The sequence below is a fragment of the Juglans regia genome, chromosome 14 (assembly GCF_001411555.2).
Source record: "Juglans regia cultivar Chandler chromosome 14, Walnut 2.0, whole genome shotgun sequence".
Lineage (NCBI taxonomy): Eukaryota > Viridiplantae > Streptophyta > Magnoliopsida > Fagales > Juglandaceae > Juglans > Juglans regia.
In genome coordinates this window covers 10,690,664-10,711,846 of record NC_049914.1, presented here as the reverse complement: position 1 = coordinate 10,711,846, position 21,183 = coordinate 10,690,664, and the positions used below count along the sequence as shown (strand labels likewise).

General features: G+C 36.5%; 2 protein-coding genes across 8 annotated transcripts in view; both read right to left on the bottom strand.

Moving 5' to 3' along the window:
- Nucleotides 1-9,135, bottom strand: part of LOC108989604 (DNA repair protein RAD51 homolog 2) — a 16,369-nt gene extending 7,234 nt beyond the window's left edge. For 2 of the 7 annotated variants that reach the window (XM_035684990.1, XM_035684992.1), the window contains exons 1-6: nucleotides 8,961-9,135; nucleotides 7,410-7,523; nucleotides 7,136-7,288; nucleotides 5,954-6,057; nucleotides 5,787-5,850; nucleotides 5,634-5,689 (exon numbers count right to left, since the gene is read on the bottom strand). In XM_035684990.1, coding sequence (XP_035540883.1) covers nucleotides 5,634-5,689; nucleotides 5,787-5,850; nucleotides 5,954-6,057; nucleotides 7,136-7,288; nucleotides 7,410-7,523; nucleotides 8,961-9,044 — 575 coding nt within the window. In that variant the 5' untranslated portion in view covers nucleotides 9,045-9,135. Of the gene's footprint in view, nucleotides 1-5,633; nucleotides 5,690-5,786; nucleotides 5,851-5,953; nucleotides 6,058-6,140; nucleotides 6,824-7,135; nucleotides 7,299-7,409; nucleotides 7,524-8,126; nucleotides 8,170-8,960 lie in introns of those variants that run through there. The other 5 variants (XM_035684991.1, XM_035684995.1, XM_018963276.2 and 2 more) reach the window with 5 other exon arrangements.
- Nucleotides 9,136-9,728: 593 nt separating this feature from the next.
- Nucleotides 9,729-10,997, bottom strand: LOC108989613 (geranylgeranyl pyrophosphate synthase, chloroplastic-like). Its single transcript, XM_018963286.1, has one exon. It carries the CDS (start codon nucleotides 10,866-10,868, stop codon nucleotides 9,840-9,842), a length of 1,029 nt encoding a protein of 342 aa, XP_018818831.1. The 5' UTR covers nucleotides 10,869-10,997; the 3' UTR covers nucleotides 9,729-9,839.
- Between the last annotated feature and the right edge of the window lie 10,186 nt (nucleotides 10,998-21,183).

Below are 21,183 nucleotides of genomic sequence, written 5' to 3'. Positions count from 1 at the left end.
AAGAATATTAGCCAAAACTGAACTGTTCAGATGCAGCGATGTTCTCAAAAAATAACAGAGTTACAATTTCAGCATATGCATGTGTTCTGTAGATTGTATAGTCTCAAGGGATTTTTTGGGAATTGTATATGGGGTTATTGTCAAGCAAGAGCTTAACTAGATCAAGTTAGTTGCAGAAATGCTGCTTAATTATTCTACTCTCTTTTTGATGACGTGGGAACTGTACAAGGCAAGCCCTTCGAACCCACCCCTAGGAAGTAAACCCCATATACACAACCCCATTTGCCAAAATTGTGTATCACATAATCTAAGTGAACTCAAAGGGGATGCTTGGGGAATGAGACGAGATGAGAAATCTGTGAATAGTAGTGAAATGGTTTGTGAATAGTAATGAAATGGTTTGAGTTATGATATTTTATTGGGTTTTTGGAAAATGGAGAGAGAGAGAGAGAGAGAGAGAGAGAGTTTGTAAGAGAATTAGAATTTGTTGAATTTCTGCATGATTTCATTTATCAACACTGTGTCTATATATAGACTTTACAAAAGGAATCAAAGAATATTTATTGTTACAATAACAACAGAGAATAATAGAAAGTAGTCTCTGTAGTGCACACTAATGATTTGTTGTTGATGTGCTGTTGGTATGCTGTGTAGCTTATTTATCACATAGTCTAATACGCCCCCTCGAGTCCAAAGGGGTGTCAACCACTTTGAGACTTGCTTTAAACTGATTGAACTTTTCTGCAACTAATGGTTTGGTAAGAACATCCGCCAGTTGGTCTTTGGAACTACAAAAGGAAATTCTGAGAGTGTTGGCAGCGACACGATCCCGTACAAAATGGTAGTCTATATCCATGTGCTTGGTTTTTGAATGAAAGACAGGATTTGCACAAAGATATGTTGCACCGAGATTGTCACACCAAAGTGTTGGTGCTTGAGGTAGAAACAAATCAAGTTCCTTGAGAAGAGTTTGAAGCCATATTAATTCAGCTGCCGAAGAGGCCAAAGACTTGTATTCAACTTCTGGAGATGATCTAGCTACTGTTTTCTGCTTCTTAGAGTTCCATGATATGAGATGGTTACCAAGATAGATGCAAAAGCTTCCAGTTGATCTCGATCATCAGGACAACCACCCCAATCCACGTCAGAATAAGCTTGAAGAACAAATTGTGATTGAGAAGCAAAAAATAAGCCATGATTTATTGTACCCTTGAGATAACGGAGAACTCTTTTCAGTGCACTCCAATAAGTAATTTTGGGTGAGTGCATAAACTGACAAAGTTTATTTACTGCAAATATAATATCTGGGTGGGTGAGATTGAGGTATTGAAGACCTCCAACTAGGCTTTTGTAGAGAGCAGGATCATCAAAATCAGGGGAATCAAACTTAGAAAGCTTAAGGGATGCTGCCATAGGTGAGGAGGATATGGATTTTGATTGAAGCATGTTGTTGCGGGTAAGTAAGGTTTTGATGTATTTTCTTTGGGACATCAGTAAGCCATTTGATGTATGATCAATTTCAAGGCCCAAAAAGAAAGACAAATTGCCCAGATCCCGAATAGGGAAAGCAGTACGCATGGCAACAATCAAAGTATCAATAACAAAAGAATTAGATGCAGTTATCACTATGTCATTGACATAGACAAACAAAAAAAAATTTCACAGCACCATTACTGAAAATAAAGAGTGAAGGATTAGTTTTGGAGGGGAGAAAACCATACTCAAGGAGCCATGAACTGAGCTGGTCAAACCAGGCTCTTGGAACTTGCTTCAATCCATAAATTGCCTTGTTGAGTTTGCACACAACGGTAGGATGAGCTGGGTCTATAAAACCCTGAGGCTACTGCATGAAGACATTATCAGTGAGATTTCCATGTAAAAATGCATTCTCAATATCGAGCTGACGCAATGCCCAGCGCCTAGACACAACAATGGATAGAATGAGACGGATTGTCGACGGTTTAACCATGGGACTGAATGTCTCATGGTAATCAAGTCCAGGCTGTTGGTGAAAGCCTTTAGCCACCAATCGGGCCTTCCATCTCTGAAAAGAACCATCTGCATTAGTTTTTGTTTGATATACCCAGCGACACCCAAGAATATTTGAAGATGGAGCAGGTGGTACAAGCATCCAAGTGAGGTTTTGAGTCAAAGCAATAAATTCCTGAGCCATAGCCGAACGCCAATTTGGGAATTTTGAAACCACTGCGTAGCTTGAAGGCTCATCGGGAACAGAAACAGTGGAGGTGAGGCACTGACGAGCTGGGTAAGGCACTGTACCATCGGATAGCACTCTAGGACGGGAGGAGTTGGTCTGGGCACGAGTTATTATAGGTGACTGAGGAGGGACAAGAATGGGAGGATTGGTGGTGATTAAGGGAGATGAGGTGTTTGGTGTTTGATGAGGTTGGGAGGTAGACGATGATGCAGGGGAAGAGGTTTGTGATACGAGGATGAGGCCTGGACCAAGAGACGAGGGTGAATTTGAGGAAGTTGGGCCAACGGAAGATAAGTGTGGAGCTGAGCCAAGTATAGAAGGGGATAGTATGGGTAAGGAGACCTAAGTATAAGGGGTGAGCTGATTAGAGATTGTGGGCCGTGATTGAGAGATTGTATGGAGCCAAGATTTTGCAAGAGGAAATTTATTTTCATCAAAAGTAACATCACGTGATATGTATAGTCTATTGTTTGAGAGATCTAAACATTTGTATCCCTTGTGTGAAGAACTGTAGCCAAGAAATAAGTAAGGAGTGGACCGAAAATTGAATTTGTGTGAGAGATATGGTCGAAGATTGGGCCAACAAATGCAACCAAAAACTTTCAAAAAATTATAATCAGGTTCATGATTATAAATCAAAGAATGTGGAGATTTGTGATTTAATGTTGGAGAGGGGAGACGATTTATTAAATAAACAGCCGTTTCAAAGGCATCAACCCAATATGAAAAGCAGAGAGATGCTTGGGCCAAGAGCGTAAGGCCGGTTTCAACAATGTGACGATGCTTTCTCTCAACAAGCCCGTTTTGTTGATGAGTGTGAGGACATGAGAGATGATGTTGAATTCCAAGTTTGTGACACATGGAGGTGATGGGTTTAAATTCACCACCTCCATCAGTTTATAAGGTTAGTAATTTTGTGTTAAACATTGTTTCAACATATGGTAAAAACTTGGAAAATATTTGAAGAACATCAGATTTTTGTTTCATTGGGAAAAGCCAAGTGAATCTAGTATAGTGGTCCACAAAAGAAACATAGTCTTTATAACCCAAACGAGATACATGTGAAGATGGGCCCCAAAGGTCCGAACAAATTAACTCTAAGGGACTGTGATACTCGGCCCAACTTGAAGGAAATGGAAGCTGATGTGATTTCGCAAGTGGACAAACTGGGCATTTGAAAGAAGTATCTGAGGACAAAATGTCAAGCAACTGTTGTGTAGAACACGACGAACAAGAGCAAGGGAAGGATGACCCAATCTGCGATGCCATTGTGGAAGGGGGATCTTTTGACTGACGTGGATGGAAGGAGAAGATGAAGGGACGGTGGGAAACACATATAACCCATCACGGGTTGGCCCGGTGAGGAGCGTTTGCTTCGTCTGCAAATCCTTAACAGAGAAATGTGATGAGTGGAACTCAAAGAAACAGTGATTGTCTATGCAAAAACGAAGGACAAAGATCAAATTTTTGGTAATAGATGGGACACGAAGAAGATTTTTAAGAAGAAATGAAGATGAAGTGGAGGGAAGAGAAGAGTCACCAAAATTTTGTATGGGGAGTCCAGTGCCATCGCCAACCCTTATAGTGTCATCTCCACTGTATTGTTCTGATGAGAGATTCAAGTTTGACAGTTCATTTGTGATATGATGCGTAGCAACAGAATCAGGGTACCACACATTCTCTGAGGAAGAGCTAGTGAAATTTGCAGAAAAATTACTAGGAGAATCATATTGGTAAGAATGATTAAACCTGTTTCTACATTGAAGGGCGACATGCCCTACTTTGTTGCAAACTTGGCATGTTGTCCGTGTTGTTGTGTGCTGTTGGGATGAGTTGTTGAAACTAGTGCAACCACCACGATTGTTGTTGAAAGGCCTCCCACGACCACAGCCCTGTCTCCTAGCTCGTTGAAAAGGACGACCTCGTGTCCCACTAGCAGAGCTGAAATTTGTAGAGAAGTCAAGAGAAGGTGTTGTGCTGTTGGTAAGATGTGAAAGTCTGGTCTCTTGAATGAGCAGCAGTTGATACAATTCATGGACGGTCAAAGGGTCAGATCTGGTTGTAATGGAAGTTACGAAGGAATTCGTATGAGGGTCTGAGGCCATTTAAGAGATAGGAAACAAGCTCTTTATCAGATAGAGCATTGCCTGTTGCAGCAAGAGAGTCGGCTAGAAGACGAACTTTACTAAAATATTCAGAGATGCTTAGTTCACCACGAGAGAGGTTGGTAAGTTGGAACCTAACCTGAAACTCTTTTGCTTGTGAGTGAGAAGAAAAGATGGAGGAGAGGGAGGACCATAATGCTCTAGATGTGGAAGATGAGAGCACATGACCTAGAATGGATTCTGATAGAGAAGAGAACAGTACACTTAGGACCATTTGGTCAGTACGTCTCCAGACTAAGAATGCAGGATTGGGTTTGGGTATTTGATTTGTGGTCTTAGTGAGAAATTCAGGTGGGGCGGGAAGCGAGCCATCAACATAAGAGAAGAGGTCTTGACCTCTTAGATAAGCTGTGGTTTGAACTTTCTAGAGGAGAGTTTTCTGTGGCGAGTTTGGTGGTAACAATGTGAGAAGAAGTAGAAATAATGGAAGATACCGAGGAAAGGGAGGAAGAGGATGACGCCATGGATCGAAAAAGGAGCTTCGTCAGAGGGCTCTTGATACCATGTAAGAGAATTAGAATTTGTTGAATTTCTGCGTGATTTCATTTATCAACACTGTGTCTATATATAGACTTTCCATAAGGAATCAAAGAATATTTATTGTTACAATAACAACAGCGAATAACAGAAAGGAGTCACTGCAGTGCACACTAATGATTTGCTGTTGCTATGCTGTTGGTATGTTGTGTAGCTGATTTATCACATAGTCTAATAGAGTTGAATAAAATTATCAAGTTAAAATATTGTTCGAATATAATTTTTTTAATATTATATTTGTTTTGAGATTTGAAAAAGTTGAATTATTTTTTGTGTTTTGTTTGAAAGTTTGGGAAAGTTGTAATGATTAGGTAATCATGATTAGATGAAAAAGTTGAATATTTGAAAGTGAAAAGTGTTTGTGTTTGAGTGATGTTTGGGAATGAGATGAAACCTCTTCCAAACAACCCCTAAGTGTGGAATCAAACAAGATGTCTGAATCTGAAGCTCATCTTAAGCCCTTCCTTTCACCACTAGTCTATAGTCTAAACATGTAGTTATTCCACTCTCTTAAACCAAATTTCTTTACAAAACACCAGCTGTAGACATTTTTCTTTCCCTCTCTTCCCCAAAAAAAAAAAAATTGTTAAATTGGAAAGGTCCTGGTTTTAATAGTGCATGACTTACTATCCAGCTGAAGTCTCATTTATTGGCAACACCGAAGTTCCAGTCTTATTCTATCCATTCTAGGGCCTTAAAACATAAATTCTTACCTCTCAGTGAACTCAGAAAGGGATGCTGGACGCCAAACAAGGATCCTGCCACTCATCTGAACATAGATGGATGGAATAACAATCTCTGGTTAACCTCAGTCATGCTGTGAAGCGAAAGAATGAAAAGGGAAAGACTCAAATGATAACCCATACTTTCTTGGCCATTCCTTTCATGAGAAATATTTCTGGGAAACTTTTCGCTCCAATTTCTATCAACCTGAGAAAAGAAAATTTCCTGAATTGAAAATATTGCTCTACTTATTGAAAAATTAGATGTAAGGAACACACACCCCACATAAGCGATAGTTGCACTTCAGTACCTTCTTGAACTAAATTTGGATTCTACATCAATATATATTACATGGCCGTCCAAGCCTCCATAACTTGAAGGTAGCGACGCCAATAAAGAGAGCTTTAAGCAAAACTGCAATTTAATCAAGCAAAGCAAACTACAGCTAAAAGCTCGACCAACCAAACTAGATAGCTTCGAAATATTATAGAGAATACCTTGTCATACTTGACTGCAAGTTCAAGTTGTATCCCTTGATAAAAAAACTCACTCATCAAAATGAATAAAAGAAGACATGGCTTTTTCTAAAGATGTGTTTCCCCACAACATAACCAACAAAAGTGTGTGTTGTGTCTATAATATTTCAAAGATTATAGACAGGTTGATTTTCACAGTAGATAGGTCTAAAAAAAGGGAAACTGAAAGCTAATAAAGGCTACAATTTTCTATCATTATTTTCACCAAATAATAAATTGCCTCAGCTCATTGCCAATACATAGATGCAGCATTGACTCGTCAAAGAGTCCAATTTCCTTTATACACCGGGATGCGCAATGAAATGTCTATCTAAGTAGCATAAAACATCCTTTCAACACGTCTACAAAGCAATGATCATTTTAAAATTTTCATCTTTGCCAAACACACCTTCCAAGTGCAGTGAACATAATTAGCTCCTGTTAAGTAAAAAGAAGTTGTCCAATTTGAAGCTGCTGTAAGGAAGAACGAAAATAATTTGGATTATGTTTTGATAAAGTACATTGTGGCCTTCAATTTCCCAAGCATCCCGTACAACAGTTAATTGAAAAAAAGGAGCTGCATATTGCCTCTGTAGTTGGGATTTAATGCTATCTTTATTTTCGGTGAACTGCAGATGCCAGTGGTTGATCCCTTCTAGCTTAAACTGAAACACAAAAACTCAAGAATCAGACACCCAGACCCTACGTGCACTGGAGTCCCTGGAAAGCTCATGATGTGTGGCTTTCACCTAACAGCCATTTAATAAAGGTTTTCTTTGCAACTATCCATGATGCAAAACTAAAACTCCTTCCAAATGTACAGAATGTATGAATTCATTATTCATTTGATGGTGACATTGAGTGAAAATGGTCAGATAAAATTATCAATTTGAGGGGAAGAAGATACACCCATCAGGACAAAACCCTCAAGTAAACACATATTAATGATGAATAAGGTACTTATGAAAGAGTTGTACTTGTGTTTTGCCAATTCCAGCTGGACCAACCAACTCTGTCAAAACACCAAATGGTATCCCACCACATAAGGCTTCATCTAATCCTTTCAGGCCTGTAGGAAGATGGCCAGCCAAGTGCTCATTTTTAACCCGCTGCTCCATTAGTGATAATGCCTGAAAAGAACTAGAACTAACAACTTTGGGGAACTCAAAATCAAAGAAGGAAAATATATAATCCAGTGCATAGTTGAGCCAACTAACTACATTAATTGATAAAACTAAGCTGCAAGCTTACACTTTGATATGGTGGACACACAATTGCACTGATGTGTGCTACTGCAGACGTTACTTCTGCCCACCCCACATCTAACAACTCCATCAACTGAAATTCAGTCAAAGACAAGGCATCCTGAAGCAAACAAATCAAATTTCAATTTTCCAAATGGCCATAAAAGTGGGTCCAAAAACCATATTTTTTTAATTGAGTTATTCTTCTGATGAAGTTGGCAAAAATTTAGAATTATAATCAACGATAACATTTTTTAGGACACATGACCTAACTTGCTGCATCTAGCTTGAAGATAAATACACAAACATATATCAATTAGGTTCAATTTACACATATTATAACTCTTCTATAATATTAGAAAAATTCTAGACATAAGCCCCACACCCTGCACACCCACTTAAAAACATGTCATTTTACCTTTTTACCCTCATTTTACTTAAAAACATGTTCCAGATTCCGTCCCTTTCTTCTTCACCCCCCCCCCTCCAAGTCCCCTACTTCCTGGTCCTTAACGCCGGTCAATCACAAGATCGCAATTGAGTACAACAATTTTTGCTGCAATTTTCAGATTAAGAATGGCCATGATGACTCCAATAGGCAACATGTCATAACCATTCGGTAATTCCAGAAAAATATTAATATATCAACTTCATATGTTGGTGTAAATCAGATTTAAAGCCATCCTTCAAATGCATGGAGAGAATAAAACTTCCGCCGACGTACTTGCATGATCATCCCTAGCAATTTGTCATGCTGCAGAAGAAAACTGGACCAAAATTTCAACTGTTTAAAACTTTTCTCGATCTTTTAATTTTGATTTCATCATGTATACATCAAGTTATAGGTGTACTCAAGTATATATATGGTGTACAGTGACATTACAAAAATGAGAGAGAGAGAGGGGCTACAGTTACCTTATAACTCCTTCCTATGTTGCCGATTGGAATATGCCCAAGTCCAAGTTCTTAGTGCAGTGAAGAGAAGTGGAAGGTTGAAGAAATGCCCTAAGAAATCATTGTGATAGGATTTTTTTTTGCCGGCGTTAAGGACCAGGAAGCAGGGGACTTGGAAAGGAAAGAAGGGGACGGAATCTGGAACGACATATTTTTAAGTAAAATGACATGTTTTTAAGTGGGTGTGTAAGGTGCAGAGCTTATGGCCAGCACGGCTCATAATATTATGACACCAGGATCAATATTTTGCTGAAACCCACCATCCGATTCAAGTCTTTATATGCCTATCATGCTTGTCAAATATCAATAGACCGAAATTTAATTGCTAAAATATGTTGAAAATAATGAATTTTACGTTTTTACAAGATATTCTTAAAAAAGGAGTTCTGGATTGGTAAAAATCAATGTATTAATATACATGATAAGTAAATGGAGCACATGGATTCGAACTATGTGCTTGACAAGATTTTAATCTAATTGAGAACGAAAAATACGTGAGTTTGGGGAAAATTTGGTTCCCAAAATCCAAACAAGACAGTAGTTGCAATTGGAGCTAAATACGAAACGCAATCAAAATCATTACAATTTACACTTATTTAGGTACCTTGGCAGTGACGATGTTACGAGCTGCGAAGATGTTGGCGATCGACTTGGGCAAACCAATCTCGCTGATTAGCTTATTCGCCATTCTCCCTCCTCTCCCTCTCTCTCTCTCTCTCTCTCTGTGTTCTCGTGGTTTCCCGCCAAATGTGGAAACCTAACCCGTATTTTTCCGTGCAGTAAGGCCCATTCTTCCTCTTTCAAAGCCCAAATGTTACCAGGCCGAACGGCTAGTTTATGTTATTTTTACATTATTAATCGGCTTGGCCCATTTATCATATTCAATTCTCTATTTTCTACTTAATAAAAAAGATAAGTTCAACATATTTTTTTTCTAGGCCACAATTCTTGTAAATTCTCAACTTACAACAAAACTGCTTTGAACCTATTTACGAAAATTAAAAGTCAAAGAAAGAGGAAAAATTATTGTTCAGGTTTTTGTTAAAAGTTTTTGCAAACTAGTATGTATAGTTTAGAAAGTTTTTAAACTAGTCTTGAAATTATGTCTATATTTTAAATTGACCCTAAACGATTAGAAGGTGGGATCATGTTACTCCTTGTGCCGAATGACTTGAATTTCTTGGAAAATAAAACATAAATGAAAGCATAGCACCAGTTTGTAATTTTCATATTTTTCGTTGTTAGATAAATGATATATACAGCACAAATGTCACACACTTTTTAAAAAAATAATTAAATATAAGATTTATATAAAAATAATAATTTTATAATAATAAATTTAATTTTTTTAAAAAATAAAATATGTAGCACTTATAAGACTGTACGTAATTACTCGATCGGAAATCTCAACAAAAAGCCTCCTCCAAAACGACGGAGCCTCCCCTGAAACGACCAGTTACAAGTTACAGAGTTACACATGAGACTAGTTTGACCGATGAGCAATAAAATCGGCCAGGGCAACCAACGGCGCTGCCTTATCGGGATCAAAGCCGGAGAGCTGCTCCTGCGCATCCTCCTTCAATTTCTCCGCAAACTCCCTCGATTTGTCGATACCCATTAGCTTGGGATACGTAACCTTATCGTCCACCAAGTCCTTCCCCGCCGTTTTCCCCAATTCCTCCGACGATTTTGTCACGTCGAGAATGTCATCCACTACCTGAAAAAGTAATCCAGTGTACCTGGCGAAAGTCCTCAGTTTCTCAACCTCCTCGTCGGAACCACCACCCAGCACAGCTCCAAGAACCGCAGTGCCTTCCAACATGGCTGCGGTCTTGCGCAGATGAATGAATTCGAGGTGCTCGAAACGCACTTCAGACTGCCCCTTTGAAGTTAAATCAGCTACTTGACCGCCTACTACCCCGTCAGCGCCGATGAACCTCGCAAGCTGTCCAATTCCACCGACAATCCTCGCAGAGGGCACGCCCACCGTGGAGGAGGCTATGTGCTCGAAAGCTAATGCCAGGAGTGCATCGCCGGCGAGAACTGCCACGGCTTCGCCGAAAACCTTGTGACTCGTGGGCTGCCCTCGGCGGAGGTCATCGTTGTCCATGCAAGGAAGATCGTCGTGGATCAGAGACATGGTGTGGATCATCTCGACGGAGCAAGCGGCGGGCATGGCCATGGGTTCGGTGCCACCAACGAGCTCGCAGGCCGCTATACAAACGAGAGGGCAGATTCGCTTGCCACCAGCGAGAAGGGAGTAGCGCATGGCATTGTGGATCTCCATGGGATCTTTGAGCGGAACGGCGGCGTCGAGGGCTCGGTTGATGGTATTGGCTTTTTGGGCCACGTAAATTTTGAAATTGAAGGAGGTGGGTTTTAAGATTTCCTCGATGGGAGACGAGGAGGGGGAGGACATGGGACGGCGGCGTTCCGGGAATGCTGGGAAATGGGATCTGGATCTGGAGTTGGAATATCGTTTGACCCATCTTCCAACTCTCACACAATTCATCTTCTTTATACTTCACGGCTCTCTCTCCCTCTCTCTCTCTCTCTCGGTTGGTTCTGTAGAAAGAATTTTAGAACGGAAATTGCTGCTGCTGCTTAATTACGTACCTGAAACTGCACACAAAAAAACGTAACTACCTCAATTGGGAAGGTTTGGATAGGAGATGACGAGATGAATTAGTTGTTAGACGAGATGCATAGGGAAATCAGACCAAATGAATTAAAATAAAAGTTGATTAAATATTATTAGATTATTTTTTTTTTGAAATTAAAAAATAATAATTATTTATTTTATTTTATTTAAAAATTTAAAAAATTTATAATAATGAGATAAAATAAAATGATATGAGTTTAAATATTTTGATATCCAAATTTCGACAGATGAAATATCACTTGTAGCAAACCTTAAGCAACAAGCTAAGCTCGGAAATCTCGTGTTAATCTTAGCTAGAAATGTTGCCAAATTCAAGTGTTTGTGTAATTCCTAATCACTTAAAAGAGGAGGTTTGGATACATTAACTTATATCATTTTATTATTATCACTCTACAAGAAATACTGTTTTTATCCATGAAGGAGTTTGGTGGCAAAAGACATGGTCCCCATGAGAAATAGCTTTTTTCTACCAACTCGTATTGTAAGAACTTCGTGAAATAAAATTAGTAAGAAAAACTTTTTTTTCCACGATAGCTTGAACTCATGGGAAAAAATTTGTTTTCCCCACGAGAACATCTAAGGGTAAAGCTCTTAAATACTCGTAGCAAATAGTCCTACAATCTTAGTGAATCTTGCACTATTTGCTTTTGGGAAATCCACGAAGATTGTTGATGGAAATTACGGTCAATAATACTATTGGGCTGCACTTTTTGCCCCGACTGGTACTCCTTGGTATTGATCATTCTCTTCTCGAGTAATGCTACATACAGTCGTGGAATGCGCAAATGCCGTGCAGTCGCTTTGAAAAAGAGTGGGGTCCACTATTAAAAAATTAATTTCTTTTCAGGTGGGTCCCTTATTTATTCACTTTTTTCAAAGCGACTGCACGACGACTGCACGCTCACGACTGCAAGTATCATTTCTCTTCCCATAAATACTGCCTATAAGGAAAATTGTTGTTGCTTCCTACAGAAAAACATATTACCAAAAGTCCATCTTTTGGGTAGAAGTCTTTTTTAACATAATTTTGTTATAAGAAAAAATTTTGATTTGAAGCTTTTCCCACGAACTATTACCATCACGATTTGAGCCATCTCATTTTTTATTCAAATAAACCAATGAAGCCACTGTACAGTACTAAATAACTTCAAATCATGCAAATCATACATATAACAACATCCATTCTAGAATGGACCATAGGAAATATGTCTAATAATTATTGGGAATTTTTCATAAATAACTTGATTCCAATATCTTCCATGTCAACCATATTCAAGGAAATACATCATGTTCAGAAGTGGAAAGTACAATAAGAAGGCCTACATGCATACTCAAGTATTTTTCATAACATATATTAATATATGTTATGAAAAATACACTATAACCCACTACAACATATATTGCTTGTAACTACTTGTATACAAATTCACAGCACTAGACATATAGTTTTAAAGAATTTCATGTTGCTGAGACAAGCTCCAATTCATCTCTCCAAAATCTAAAACCACATAGTCTCTTCATCCACACATATTAGGGGCTGAGAGATATTTGGGAAAACAAAAGTCATACATAAATTAGCTTCTTTGACCACTTTCAAAGATACTAGGACACACACACACACACACTTCATTCAATAATAAAGATTCTCATAATAAGTCTGCCCAAATATATTGAATTACATTCGTATAGTTTATACTTACTAGCATCCTCATGCAAAGAGCCCACAACATACACATAAGTATACTTAACAACCTGCACAAATTTCTAAGAGATAGTGGAGGGTGGTTATAAATCTGGAGTGCACCATTGAACAAAACCATATTTGTCCATGAATAACCCATTTTAGAATGGTTTTTCACAAAATACATACAATTACTCAACTTCAAATTCGTTACATTCACTATTCAAATTCCATACCCTAATTTTATATCAATAGACCCTTATGACACTACAATATTTTGCCTTTATACATTTTTTGACAAATATCTAATATGCACAGAGAATGATTGGGATATTAGCTTGAAGACGATGCAACACTGATAACTGCAATGTTCGTGAACATAATTCTTTAAAAAATGAGCTTAACTCTATTAAAGCTTGGCACATATCGGGTCGTAAGTACCAACCAATCACAACTGGTAGTAGTGTTTGCATGAAGATATGACAATCATGGCTCTTCATTCCTTGGACTCTCCCTTCACTCATGTTGACACATCGAGCAATATTTGCAGAAAACTATCAGGGAATTTAACTTCTGACAACCACACACAAAAGCTCATTCGCTCATTTAACATGTAGTATGCAAGACTCATAGAAACAAGATCATCATCGTATTGTAAATGCAATTCTTTTCGTAGTCCAAGATTTGCAAAATCTCTACGAGTATTGGCAGAGTCCTTATTCCTTCAATGCTCATCAACGTTCCCAAGACGTTGTCACATATGTTTTTTTTTTTTTTTTTCCAATTACATTGATTGGGCAGCTGTTTCCTCTTCTCTGAAGATTTACAAAACTCTACATTTTCAACCCAAAGTAATTGCTCTACCAAAGCCTCTCTCGTGACCCTTTCAAGTTGAGGATGAAGCTCAACATACCCATTAAAAGCACTTTTTTTTCTATCTCCAACTGTGTTTTGAAACCAACCATCGACAATGACCCAAATAGCAATGTTTGTTCCCATAGACCAACCACATAGAATCTTTTTCATCTGTACATGCAGGGCATGCCATCTTGCCTTTTGTACTCCACCCAAAAAGATTTGCGTATGTGAGAAAGTCATTGATAGTCTAAAGTAACATTGCATGTAATCTAAACATTTCCCCCTTGTATGCATCATGTGTATGAATACCCTCTTCCCATAACTCCCTCAACTCATTGACTAGAGGACGCAGGAAGATGTCAATATCATTTTCGGGTGCCTTGGGGCCATGAATTAGCAACAACATCATGAAATATTGATTTTTCATACACAACCAGGGGTCAAGTTGTAAGGCACTAGTATTACGAGCCATATGCTATACAGTTTGTTTATGTTATTGAATGGGTTAAACCCACACTCGCTAGACCGAGTCGTCCATTTCGAGGATCTTGGGAGAACCAACCATGCCTGTTATCAAAGTCTTTCAACACACTTGAATCTACTGGATGTCTCATGTAGCTTGGATCATTAGTTTCGAAAGCACATTGTGAATTGAGTGAAAGTTCGAGTGAGCAAAGTATAATTAACCCAAGAAAAAGATTTCTCATGGACATAGAAATTAGTTTAATTTGTTTTTTAGTTATCTCAATCAATCTTCATTAAATGATTAACCTAGAATAGAACCACTTTTGTTCATAAATTTCTACAGTGATATATAGAGAGTTTTTGGTTATTTCTCAAGAGCCAATAGAAATTTTTGTAGTTTAGTGATATATAAATTTTTGGTATCTGATCAAGTGCTAAGTCTACGATGGCATGACCTTTCGTGTCGTAGCATTCTTTGTTTTTATTTTGTTGTTAGCATTGAGATCTTACAAATCTTGTGGAGAGAGAAAAAGATGACAAGCTTACTTAAAGATGTTACATTGGTCTTATGCTATTATGCTTTGGGCATATAACAAGAAATCCTTGAGGAATCACCAAAACCATATCATGTCATAATTCACAAGATCACCAACTTAATTTCCTTCAAGAAACAAAATCTCTCATTAGTTGCACACGGCCAATATTTCTCATTAATGGACATTAATGGTATACCTTACACCAATGCTAAACTAAAACCAACCCCATAGCTATAGACATATTTATATAAATATATATATATAATTTTGTTATAATATTCCAAGTACAAAAAGTGGTGATTCAACCCCATAACTACACATAATTTTTCTTTTCATTTAATTACTCCTACCTACCTTCACCCCTCTCTATCTTAATTGCCTACTCACCGGGAGGGGGGGGGGGGATTTGGGGAGAGGGGAGAAATGAATAAGGGGAAAACAAGGGTTTTATTTTATTAGACGAGATCGCCGCAAAAGCTAATAATCTCGCCACAAAAATTAATAACCTATGAAAAATTTCTGGTAAGTTTATTGGTGGAGAGAAAAAGTCGTCCCAAAAACGTTTGAAAAATGCTAGCATGCTGCCTGAATTTGTCTCATCATTTTGACCGCTCATATATTTTATTTTATTTGTTATGTTTTTACTTAATGATTAAGGAATTGACTTTTAGTGTATTGGTGTATTTTATATTTTTTAAAAATATTTAAATACATTAAAAAATATGAAAAGAAAAAGAAGAAAAAATAAAAAGGTAAATTTGTGCCAGGCGGCACGCCCAGCAGTCAAAGCTAGGCGGCAACCTAGCAGGACTCAAAACATTTTATCCCATAAAGTTTTACTTGCCGACATGATCTCGTGGTAGAAGGCTTGTTTTTTTTTCCACGAACAACTTTCATGTCATCAGTTAATTATTTGCCACAATAGTATATTTTGAAAAAAAAAAATTGTGGAAAAAGACCATATTTCTTATAGTGACAATTTTTTTAAATTCTCACACAAAATATAATAAACAATTCAATTTATTCAAAATCTAAAACAATAATAATATTAAAAAATAATATTCTAACAATATTTTATTTTACTTTCAACTTTCATCTCAACTCATCTTATCTCAATTCATTATCCAAACCAAACTTTAATTTCTTTGTTAAAACTCATGACTCTTTCTTTTTACATATATAGGATAAAGATCTAAAGAGTCAAAGAACCACACTACAAGAAAAATGAGTATTTCATTATCCTTTTTGCGATAAAAATGATTATTTGTGACAAAAACAGACTCATTTTAGTTAAAAATAGTCATTTTGCTAAAAAAAAATTGGTCGCAAATAAACAATATTCTTGTAGTGCCATAACATTTATCATTACCTACGAAGAACACTACATAATATTCTTTTTTTTTTTTTTTTTTTTATAAGGGGTTGGGGTGTTTGAATCCAAAATTTTCATTTAGAGAACTGAGCTATATTCCATCAAGCGATCAAGCTCATGGCCACTAAACAATATTAATACTTTAGTAAGTAAGATTTCAAGAGTTTAGATAAATAGGAATTCGTAAATTGGTTCCAATGAGATATAAATTATGGTATGGGGAGCTCTGGCGGATGGTTGGGTCAAACAACTCAAAGTTAAGTGTTGAATCACTAGCTTTTATCACTTTTAAAAAGTACTGCATCTCGATTCCAGGTCTGTTTAGAAATATAATTGTTTTTAGATATTTTAAAATTATTTTATTATTATTCATTACTATTTTACTACTATTCTCACGATTATTTACAAATAATTTAAAATCCTTTTAATATCTAAACGGAGCCTTTGAGAATGTTGCAAAAGAAAGCAAGCAAGAAAAGCAAAGTTCATTATTATATTTAGCACAACATCAGGCTGCTACGTACGAAGGGGGTTATACACATGATGCTAAGCTTCAATCATCATTGTTTTGCATCTACAAACCAATACTTTCACAATATATGAGAAGGTCGACCCAAAAAATGAAAGTCTACTTTTAAACTCAATCAACAATAGTTACCCAAAATTAATGATTGGGTTATCCAGAATAGGAAAAAAAAATACGATATCTAAAATTATCAAGATTAGTCCATTTGTCACGTTTTCTAAGAATCCAGAAAGAGCATAAGGCAGAGAGAGAGTGAGAGAGAAAAGTAGAAGTCACTGTGAATGGATTAAAAATCGAAACTGACCTACTTGTAAGAAAATAAATTCACACACCTCCACTCTCCTCATTACAAATAGATAATTTCCTGTATTATTTAATACATAGAAAGCATGATTTTCGGATGATACCATTTGGCAAAGTTTTCGGCCAAAATAACCCATTTGGCAATAAGCAATTTACTAAAGCCTTTGATAATCAAAAGGGACAACTGCTAGTTTTCAAAAAGTACAAATTCACCCTAGTCACTATGAATATCCTATATGTGAAGTCCATATATATACAGATGTCTCTGAATTCTTAATAAAAGAAATAGTAAGCAGCATAATGCAAGCAGGTTCTTCCATGTAGAGAATCAAACATTAGTATCTAGTAAATTTCACACAAAACTCATGATCAATACCGGTTTATTTTGATGCTCAAGTAAGAAGTTTTATCAAGAAAGTTCTCATAACTAAAATAAGAAGCAACATACATTTGCTCCTGCTTGAATAAGCTTATGCACACAAAAAATCTTTCCATGCATTGCCGCCAGCACCAAAGGGGTCCATACTCACAGCTCACCCGAATGAAGATTGAGCAAGAAAAAACTCAAAACCAAACACCACGATAAGTACCGATGCTTGAATAAGCCTATAACCGATAACCCTACCTTCCAACCCTCTTATTGAGCTGCCAAAACATCTCTTCACTTTGAAAAAGTCACACCAACACACTATACAAAAAAACAGTTGCCGAGAAAGCAACGAACGTGAAATCCATGAAGGATCTGAGTGCTGACCTGGTGTGGGTCCAAATCCTCTGCTTCTAATCCATGGTGGAGGAGATTGAGAAGAGAAACGACAGATTTCGGTGACTCGGCTTGGTGCAGAGAGGGAGAGAGAGCTCAAGGTGGGCTGCGACGCAAAGGAGGAAGAAGAGAAAAGAAAGAAAGAAGAAAAAAAATAAATTAAGATTTTAACCCTCCGTAGCAAAAACAAAAAACGAAAAGAAAAAAAAACCTGAAGAGAGAAGAGGCAGAGACGAATATGAAGAAAAGATAAAAATCTTAGATATCTACCACTGCATGCAAAGCAAAAAGAATAAAAAAATCCATCTATTTTGTTAAGAAATTTGGAGACCAAAAACCCATCTACAATCCTTAAACCAGATGCAGCGGCATGAACAAAAATCCAACGAAGCAGAAAACAAACTTGAATAGAGAAGACGCAGAGATGAAGATGAAGAGAAGACCCAAAGAAGAGAGAGACGATGAGAAGAAGAATAGAGAAAAAAATGGCTACTTTCGAAGAGAAGAAGAAAGGTTACTTTCACTTGGAGTTTTGGCAATAAGAATGATGTGGTTTTAGTTAGAGGTGTAAACTCAAACCAAAAAACCGGCCTGAACCGGACCGAACCGGACCGGTTTTACCAGTTTTGAACCGGTCCGGTCCGGAACCGGTTTTTAAAATGTAAAAACTGGCCGATTCCGAGATTTTTTGGCCCGGACCGAACCGGACCGGACTGGTTGATTAAAAAAAATAAAAAATAATTTTTTTATATATAAGTTTTATACAAAATATTTTTTATATATATTAAATATTAATATATATAAGTTTTATATATAATGTATAATTATAAATTTTTATGTGAAATTTTATATATAATATATATATTCATATATGAAATAATTTCTTATTATAATTTATAAATTATTACATAAAATGTTAATATTAAATCACTAAAAGTTTATAACTAATACTAATATATAATTTATAACTATACCAATAGTCTAATATTAATACTAATATATAGTCTAATATATTAATAAAAGTATAAAACAGTTTTTTTTAAATCAAATTTTTTTTTTTTATAAACAAATTTTTAATGACAAATTGTGAAACTTACATTTTAAAAAAATCGAAAAACCGGACCGGATCGGACCGGTAAAACCGGAAGTACCGGTTTAGAAGAGTAGCCGGTGCGTAATCGGTTTTGAAAAATACAAAACCGGTACATACCGGTTCGGTCCTAGATTTTATCCAAAACCGGACCGAACCAGACCGGTTACACCCCTAGTTTTAGTGAAGAGGAAATTGTAGAAAACAGATGACAAAACTGTAATAGGACCAGACATAGGGGAACATAAGTGGAAGAAGGAAGTGTCAAATTACAAAGATACTGTTCATTTTTGTTCATCTGCCTATAGCAGCTGATATGAACCCGTGGGAATGAATTCCCTTGAACCCACAATCAATTTGAAAACTCCCCAAGAAAACCAAAAATCAAGTCAAGGATGGAGAATCTAGACCCGATGAGAACCCGTTTCAAGAACCTAGATTATATTAAAATCTAGGCCCATTGAAAAACCCGTCTCAAGAACCCAGATTACAAGGAAGGAACGCCACAAAGGTTGTGATTTACCTTTGATAAGTTCAAGAGTTCAATCAAGAACAAGAGGAGAAAACTCAACTCACAAATAAAATTCAATATTGTCTAACTCTCAAATGAGGCTACAAAGAGTTTTTAAAGCCAAACCTAATCAAAATCCTAGCCAAAATAATGCCCCTTTTACCCAAAATTACCCTTGATGAACAGTACCGGCTACAGTACACGCGGCTACAGTAACCCCTATAATAAATTGATGAAACCCTAGTTCCTAAAATGTAACTTTCCAAATAAGCCCTTGGCCAAAATACAAGGCCTTCCCAAAAACATAGTTCAAAAGAAATAAGACATGTGAGTCAAGCATCTTCAAGCCCACTTATTCTAAACTAATAAAATAAATCATTTAACCAAATGGGAAGCCTCCAATAACAATAGGCCGTATCTCTAAGTCATGTCTTCCACAGCTTGAATAAAGTGGATCAAAACTGGTTCTTCTTCTTTCAGACCCATCTTCAGTGTTGGGCTCTTGCTGGCTTCATCCCAAGTGTATTGCACCAATCCTTGCATTGCTTCATTGATCTTCTTAGCCCTTGATCTTGTAATTGGCCCATCTGGAACTTGCAAAGGATCTTTAATTGTAGGCCCACCTTGGTTCCTATCAGCAGCTTTTAAGTTATAAGGGATATATATATATATATATATATATATATATATATATATTTATGGAAAATGATACTATGTCCTCTGAGTTTGTTCCTGCAATTTGACCACTCATGTGTTTTATTTTATTTTTTAATTTTTTTTACTTAATGATTAAGGATGTGACTATTAGTGTATTAATTTTGTTTATTTTCTAAAAATGTTTAAACATGTTTAAAAATGTTTGAAATAAAAAGTAAAAAGAGAAAAGAAAAGTACAATTTGTACTAGGGGCACACCAAGTGGACAAAATTGGGTGGTATAATAACACTACCCTATATACACACACACAAAGTAGCTCGATTAACCAAACAATTTTCTATGCTAGTCTAACATGTGTTTTTTAACGCGTGAATTGACCACATATTTTAAAATTTTAAGTAAAAAAAAAAAAAAGATTAATAGAATCAAGTGTATAAATTTATAATCATAATTTGAATTCAGAAGTACTCCCACTGATCTAATATTGCGTAAAATCATCAATTTTCAAAAGTTTAAATTAATAAGAAAGTGTATGGGATAGAATCACGCATTTGTATTTGTCTTAACATAATGCACGCTCTCGCAAACACAACTATGATCGCTTTTAAAAAGACAAATGTGTCATTTGAATAATGAGATGAGATGAAAGTTAAAAATTGAATAAAATATTATTAGAATATTATTTTTTAATATTATTATTGTTTTAGAATTTGAAAATGTTAAATTGTTTATTATATTTTATATGAAAATTTAAAAAAACTGTAATGATAAGATGAGTTGAAATGAAATATTTCTTATATCCAGATAGGCCAAAGTCTAACCGAAGAAAAAAGATTGTGAAATATTTAGGTTAGATCTGAAAATGATCAACATAATAATGTCTTTTTTTGGTTCTATATATAATTCAACGGTCGCTATAATCAAACTGCTTAATATTCTTAGGTTATATCTCCTTTGATATCTCTTTTGCCGTCAAAAAGTACATCACTGAGTTTGTCTGGTGTTTCTAACCCTAACTTGAGGGCGTGGACTTTGTCGCGCAATACGGCGGAAGCTGCTGCGTAGGTGTTGAGTCTTTTTGACTTATCACGTACGTAGGTAGCGGCCTATCCCAGCTTGATGAAATTTACGTACATGATCTGTGTGAACAGCCTGAAGATCTTAATCCAAACCGAGAAAATAAATAAATCATAAAATTTGTTTTAGATGATATTCAGATCAATTTATCATTAATCTATTCAATCAATTAAGGTTCGCATCTATATATACCTTCTAGGAAGCTAAGATGACTTGAGCATGACAATTACGCAGTCATAGTTTTCCAGATGCATGACCAATCTTTTCCTTGCCTGTGCGAGGAACCTGCGGACGACGCTGTCAGTGTGGACATTCGCATATTTGCA

Coding starts and splice junctions, on each gene's coding strand:
- LOC108989613 (XM_018963286.1), bottom strand. CDS start 10,868: ATGAATTGTGTGAGAGTTGGAAGATGGGTCAAACGATATTCCAACTCC.